The sequence below is a fragment of the Brassica napus genome, chromosome A5 (assembly GCF_020379485.1).
Source record: "Brassica napus cultivar Da-Ae chromosome A5, Da-Ae, whole genome shotgun sequence".
Classification (NCBI taxonomy): domain Eukaryota; kingdom Viridiplantae; phylum Streptophyta; class Magnoliopsida; order Brassicales; family Brassicaceae; genus Brassica; species Brassica napus.
In genome coordinates, this window is record NC_063438.1 from 28,042,383 (window position 1) to 28,049,113 (window position 6,731).

Sequence of the window (6,731 nt, forward strand, 5' to 3'; positions counted from 1 at the left end):
GGTGGAGAATAAAAAAAATAGATTCTACTATTATATAAAGGCGTCATTGGCTTCACCAAACATCACGACCTAAAAAAATCAGAGATTCGAGTTTTCGTACTCTTCTCTCTCTCTTAATACGATTCTGATTCTATTTTTCTCACCAACCATTGAAAATTCTCCATAGACCTCTTCTCTTTTTGCTATCCAATTTTATCTGCCATGGGACACGGAACAATGGCGACACCACCGACAACCACCATCACCGCCAAGACGACGCTCGTGTTCACGTACGGTACTCTAAAGAGAGGATTCTCGAACCACGTCCTGATGCAAGATCTGATCCGATCAGGCGACGCATCTTTAAAAGGAGTCTACCAAACGCTAGAGAAATATCCCCTCGTCTGCGGACCATACCGAGTCCCTTTCCTCCTCAACAAGCCTGGAACGGGCCATCGCGTGACGGGAGAGCTTTACGTGGTTTCTCCTCGCGGTCTCTCGCGTCTGGACGAGCTTGAAGGGATCGCTAGGGGACATTACGTGAGGCAACCGATCCGTCTAGCTGCTGCTGAGAAAGAAGGAGGAGATCTGGAAGCAGAGCATGCGACGTCGTCGTGCGTGGTGGAAGCGTATTACGCGCACAAGAGCTACGAGGAGGAGCTGTGGAAGAGGAATGGAGGGAGATCGTTCGGCGCGTACACGGAGAACGAAGCGCGTGGATATGTGAAGCGTAAGGATCGGCCGCAGCATCTTACCTTCTTGGACCATATCCGTATTTTCGTTTCTTCTCCATGTGACTGATTTCGATTATTCCCTCTCTCATTTATTTTTATTTATCTTATTCTAGGGAAATTAAATAAGAAAGTACAAACGCAAACAACTAGTTTCATCTATTCTAAGGGGTCCCACTTGTTCGTCGTACCCGTACAACGGTTGTTGTTAGTTGTTACCGATGAACATTTGATTAGAGATTCCGTGATTGTTGTCTGGATGTAAACCGTAATATAGTGTCCGGTCAGTCAGTGTACTTTCAGGTTCTGTTTTTAATGTCTCGTATCCGTACGCAATCTTTGTTTGTTTTCTTATAAAGCGAATGTGTTGTTTATTTGATTTGCCTCGTCACGCTATGAACTCCTCCAGTGCTAATAGTAATTTATTCGAGCGTGATTATTTGATTTTTATCAACAATTTGCATTTTCATATGAATCAGACAATAACATATTCAAAAGATCTCACGTAGTCAAAGCCATTGCCCATGTCACCAAAATCTGCAAAGGAGAAAATTTGTAACATTTTTGTTTGACAATGCTTTAACTAATACATATAACTATAGCCGGTTAGTCCTTTTCTAAACAGTCCCACCAAAAATAAGTCAAAACTAGTTCAGGACGTAACGTAGAATACTACAGAATGGTATTCGTTTATCTATCTTTCGTTAAAGGATGTGTGGGCTAGGTTTAAGTTTTTGGGTGTTTAGATTATAATTCTAACTGTTTAACCAATGAGAGTGATGACTACTAAATTACGGCCCAGCCCAAAATTTGGCTCAGTTTTGGACTTCAAATATGGGCCAAGTCAGTTACTACCCTTAAGACACGGATTTGAGCAAGCATAAAACTAAAAGTATAGTCCTAAAGCCATAGGTTGTTGTACCGTGGGGCCTTTTTCTTGTAGAAAATACCATTGACACCTTTAATTTAAAACTTAAAACCTATCCTATCTAAAGAAAGCATAGAGATGGTTTCAAAGTTTAAACAAGAAGAAAATAAAGCAATTGGTTAGATAGTGTTGGATGGAATGATTATGGATAAGACTGGAGTTACCAAACATAGTTAGAGTTTACTTATTTTGGTGGTTACTAATCACTAAGCTGGTTGACTTATTTATCTTTTTGCAACAAACTAAGAGTAGACAACACATGTTGAACATTATTTCAGATTCGTGTTTATGAACATTTGGATGGGTAACCACATTTTCTCTTTCACATTAACTATCTTTAATAGTAGATGTTTTAATTTTAATAATGTTTCATTTAAAAACCGCACTTGGATCGGACTAACGATATTTTCTTTTCTTTTCCACATTAACCATCTTTAATAGTATAGGTTTTTATTTAATTTAATTTAATGATTTTCATTTTAGTTTTAGTTTTCTCGCTCACCCCTAATCTCACGTTTAAGTGTATGATTAATAAAAAATATTTATTGTTTAATACGTTATATTTTAGTCATAATCGTTTGCGTTTATCTCGTAGGATCGGAATGTGAATCGGAACTTTTGTTGTTTAAATTTTATTTTGTTTATATAATTAATTCTTTTATTTCGCTTTTATAGGATGAGTGAAGAGTGTGGCCACTCTGGAGACAAAGCCCCACCAACTTCTATCATTCTCTCTGTTGGTTCGTTCATCAATCGCTTCCTTAATCTGATAAACTACATCATTGTGTCCTCTCTCTCTCTCTCTCTCTCTCTTGATCTCTACTCAGACATGGCAACCCAGTTTTCATGAGCATAATTTGATTTCTCAAAGCTCCCAAGATTCAAAAGTTTATCACTTTTCAGTTTCAGTCATCACTGATCAGTCTCGTAGTAGCAGGAGCAAACCGGAAGCTATGGCTTCTAAGATTAAGTAAGCTTCTCATTTCTCTCTTCAAAGTTTTGTCTTGTACGTCCGTTGAAGTTCTCGTCGATTTAAATTCCGATCTGGGGTTTTGATATTTTTTTTTCTTCCGAAACAGAGTTTCTCTGAGGCTTATGGTCTAGTAGATCTAACAGGTCTGGGTTTATGGTTTAGTCTCGTGTTTTTAAAATGAATCTATTTGTAGCAGCACATGATCATTATTTTTTATTCGTCTGATTTTGTAAAATTTTAAATATTATTAAGCTGATTCACTTGTATTTTAACTACGGTTCCATGTCCAGTTCTCAGCTCTTGTCTTTATCTTCATCTTTTGTTCTGTTATGCTGAGGAAGAGAGAGAGAGACACTTGTTTCTTATTCTGTTTAATCAGTGTGGTTTGCTTAAATTTTATTGATCTTTGAATCAGAAGCGGGAAAGATTATATTTTATCTAAAAGCTATGTGTTATTCATGATGCTTCTTGTATATTGTGTTATGTTTGTAGAGAATCACTGGCTCTGAGATTGTATATGATTTAATGGACTCAATGTTATTGTGTTAAATGTTACTAATCACTCACTAACATTGACTTTGGACTGTTGAAGTTTCTGTTAAATGTGTGTTTATAGTATATGATTTAATGGACTTTTGCCTGATGAGACTTTTGGGTTGTTTTCTGAAGCAGAACCGGTGCATCTGAAACAACTCTGAGCAAATCATCTCCAGGATCTCTGAGAGTGCCTAAACTGACTCGGATCACGACTAGATCTGAACCTAACACTCCTTCACCCACTCAACACTCACGTCTCTCCCTTGACCGCTCTTCTGCTAACTCAAAGCCTTCTTCTGAAAAGAGGTCTCCTAAGGTTCCAACTCCACCAGAAGTAAGTGTCCCTCAACAAAACATTATATCTTGAATTTAGAAAGCCTTTTTGATATCCATTCTTGTTGTGTAATGATTGTTGTTTGCAGAAAACTCAAACACGGTCTGTGAAAGGATCAGAATCTCAGCCTCGGTTGATCCAGATGAAGGAAGATCTGAGGAAAGCAAACGAGCTGATAGCATCACTAGAGAATGAAAAAGTTAAAGCACTTGAAGAACTCAAACAACTGCGTAAAGACGCTGAAGAGGCCTCATATAAGCTTGAAGAGGCCTTAAAAGCTCATAAAAAGGCCGAGGAGGATTTCGAAATTTCGAAATTCCAAGCTGTTGAGGCAGGGATAGAGGCTGTTCAGAGAAAAGAAGAAGAAATGAAGAAAGAAATCGAAAACGTCAAGAACCAACACGCTTCTGAAGCTTCATCAGCTCTTCTTTCCGCAACCCGGGAGCTGGAGAGAGTCAGCCAAGAGCTGGCGGCGGCTAACGACGCCAAGAGCAAGGTCCAGAGTGAAGCACATGATGCCACCAAGATGGCTGCTATCCACGCGGAGAAAGTGGAGATCTTATCATCTGAGCTGATACGTTTAAAGGCCTTGCTTGATTCGACAAGAGAGAAAGAAACAATCTCCAACAAGGAGATTGCTTCGAAGCTAGGAGCGGAGATAGTGGTCTTGAAAAGAGAGCTTGAGAACGCGAGAGGATTCGAAGCAAAGGTCAATGAGCTAGAGAGTGTCATCGAGAGGCTTAAGGAAGAGTTACAATCTGTAAAGTTGGCGGAGACTTACGCACAGAGCTCAGGTGAAGAGTGGCGTAACAAAGCAGAAGAGTTGGAGGAACAGTTAGAGGAAGCTGAGGAGGTTAAGAGATCTGCATTGGTTTCTTTGGTATCTATGACGAAGCAGCTGGAAGAAAGCAATGGTAGATTGCAGGATATGGAGTCTGAAGTTACTGATCTCAAGGAGAAGATCAGGTTACTGGAGACGGTGGTTGCTAGGAAGAAGGAGGATCTTGAGGAATCTGAAGAGAGGCTAAGTGTTGCAGAAGAAGAATTATCAAAGGCCGAGAAACTAAAGAATGAGCTTGAAACTGTGAAGGAGGAGAAGAATCAGGCGTTAAAGAAAGAGCGAGACGCTGCTTCAAGCGTTCAGATTCTGTTAGAAGAGAAAAGCAAGCTGTTATCAGAGGTGGAGAGATCGAGAGAGGAAGAGGAGAAGAGCAAGAAAGCTATGGAGAGTTTAGCTTCAGCTTTACACGAGGTGTCGTGCGAAGCACGTGAGCTGAAAGATCTGAAGCTTGTCATGAAAGCAACGAGCGATAAGTACGAGGAGATGCTTGAAGAGGCGAGGCAAGAGATCGATGTACTCGTAACCGCCGTGGAGCAGACCAAGAAGGAGTTCGAGAGCTCGGTGGTGGACTGGGAGACGAGGGAAGCGGGGTTGGTTAGCCACGTGAAGAAGTTCGACGAGGAGGTTTCTTCGATGGGGAAAGAGATGGTTAGGTTGGGGAACCTGGTGAAGAGGACTAAAGAGGAAGCTGACGCGGCGTGGAAGAAAGAGTCAGAGATGAGAGATGGGTTGAAAGAGGTGGAAGACGAGGTGGTTTATCTTCAGGAGACTCTAAGGGAAGAGAGAGCTGAGAGGTTGAAACTGAATGAGAAGATGTTGGATAAAGAAACTGAGTTTCAGAGCGTTGTTCGTGAGAATGATTTGTTGAGAGTGAAGCAGGAGGGTTCTTTGAAGAGGATTGATGAGTTAGAGGAAGCATTGGCTAAGAAACATAGAGGTGAGGTCAGTGAGAGCGAGAAGGAGTATGATTTGCTTCCGAATGTGGTTGAGTTCTCTGAGGAGAATGGTCATAGAAGTGGTGCAGAAGAGAAGAAAGATGATAGTAGAGTTGAAGTTGAGTTTAAAATGTGGGAAAGTTGTGAGATTGAGAAGAAAGAAGCTTTCCATAAAGGGAAAGAGGATCCAAAAGAAGAAGTGGAAGACGAAAGAGAGAAAACCTCACCGGAAAACATGAAAGAAAGCAGAGAAGAGCAGGTGGTGAATGAGGAGAAGGAGAAGAAGGTTAAGAAGAAGACTCTGTTTGGTAAAGTTGGGAACCTTCTCAAGAAGAAAGGAGCACCTGTGAATCAGAGATGAATGAAAACATCTCTTTGATTTTTTACTACAGTTTTTTTTTTTTGGGTGGTATTGCTGAATCTAGCTCTTATTACATAATGCAGATACACACATATCCTTTGTCATTTTGACTTCTTTCTATGTGTTGTTATATTTTCTTGTTTTGGGTTTATGGCTTTCTGAAATAGGTTTTGTATTCAGTTGTTGTTTGGTTATGATTCTTTTCTTCTTTACGATTTGTTTTTTTGACCTATTGTGTTCTTTGTTCTTGTGTCATCAACAAACTCCGAACAAGATCTCTGTTTATGTAAAAGGTTTTTATGATTATTCTTTCTCCTTAAATATTAAGATTCGCTGTTTTTGACCTATTCTTCCAGTCACTACCTCCAGCCCCAATCATCTTCCCTCCATTTTCCTCACCTTTCTCTCTTCTCTATATTAGCCAACAACAACAACAAAACACGCACACATTCACCGTTTTTAACCTTTTTGAGCAACACGACACCGTTTCATGTTTAAAACGATATTTCCTTTTTGGTTCAAATCTTGACCGTATAAATGCATTAAGAAAAAAGAAGGAAATTCGAAAGTAAATAAAAAGGGAAATTGGAAAGGAAAAAAAAAAGAAATAGATCCGTTAGCAACAAATCTCATAGATCCGACAGCAATTAAATCTCATAATAGATCCGTTAGAAATCAAATCTCTCTTTCTATATAAACAACCTTTTCTTATTGTTTTGAAACATAAGATTTGAATATGTTTCTCCGTGAATCTTTGTTTCTTCAGACCAAACCACACAAACTTTTCTGTTTCTCTGCAAATCTTTGTTTCTTCAGACAAACCAGACAAACTTTTCTGTTTCTCTGCAAATCTTTGTTTCTTCAGACAAAACCACACAAACTTTTCTGTTTCTCTGCAAATCTTTGTTTCTTCAGACAAAACCCCACAAACTTATTTACCTCAACCTCGTACTGCCATAATAACCAGCAGCACCTTCCGATCGGATCTCCGTCCCAACTCGATCTCCTCTTCCAATACCGTAAATCAGGTTTCCAGTTCCTTTTCTCAGTCCAACTTGTTTTCACCACGTCTTCTTCTCTGAAACGGATTTTCAAATGTTTTTATATATGTC

At 39.6% G+C, this 6,731-nt stretch overlaps 2 protein-coding genes across 3 annotated transcripts; both read left to right on the forward strand.

Moving 5' to 3' along the window:
- Nucleotides 1-49: 49 nt before the first annotated feature.
- LOC106453202 (putative gamma-glutamylcyclotransferase At3g02910) lies at nucleotides 50-1,084 on the forward strand. Its single transcript, XM_013895461.3, has one exon. The coding sequence runs from the start codon at nucleotides 202-204 to the stop codon at nucleotides 778-780; it is 579 nt and encodes a 192-aa protein (XP_013750915.1). The 5' UTR covers nucleotides 50-201; the 3' UTR covers nucleotides 781-1,084.
- Nucleotides 1,085-2,328: 1,244 nt separating this feature from the next.
- Nucleotides 2,329-5,851, forward strand: LOC106453201 (WEB family protein At3g02930, chloroplastic). Of its 2 annotated transcripts, none has more exons than XM_022719942.2 (3): nucleotides 2,329-2,608; nucleotides 3,281-3,482; nucleotides 3,571-5,851. In XM_022719942.2, exons 1-3 carry the CDS (start codon nucleotides 2,592-2,594, stop codon nucleotides 5,617-5,619), a joined length of 2,268 nt encoding a protein of 755 aa, XP_022575663.2. In that variant the 5' UTR covers nucleotides 2,329-2,591; the 3' UTR covers nucleotides 5,620-5,851. The 2 variants fall into 2 exon arrangements, with proteins under 2 accessions (XP_022575663.2, XP_022575664.2); XM_022719943.2 differs by having other exon boundaries at nucleotides 3,284-3,482.
- The last annotated feature ends 880 nt before the right edge of the window (nucleotides 5,852-6,731 follow it).

Excerpts from the sequence above, each read along its gene's own strand:
- LOC106453202 (XM_013895461.3), top strand. The coding sequence starts at position 202 with ATGGGACACGGAACAATGGCGACACCACCGACAACCACCATCACCGCC.
- LOC106453201 (XM_022719942.2), top strand. Across the intron at positions 3,483-3,570 it reads AGGTTCCAACTCCACCAGAA|AAAACTCAAACACGGTCTGT; the intron begins GTAAGTGTCCCT and ends TGTTGTTTGCAG.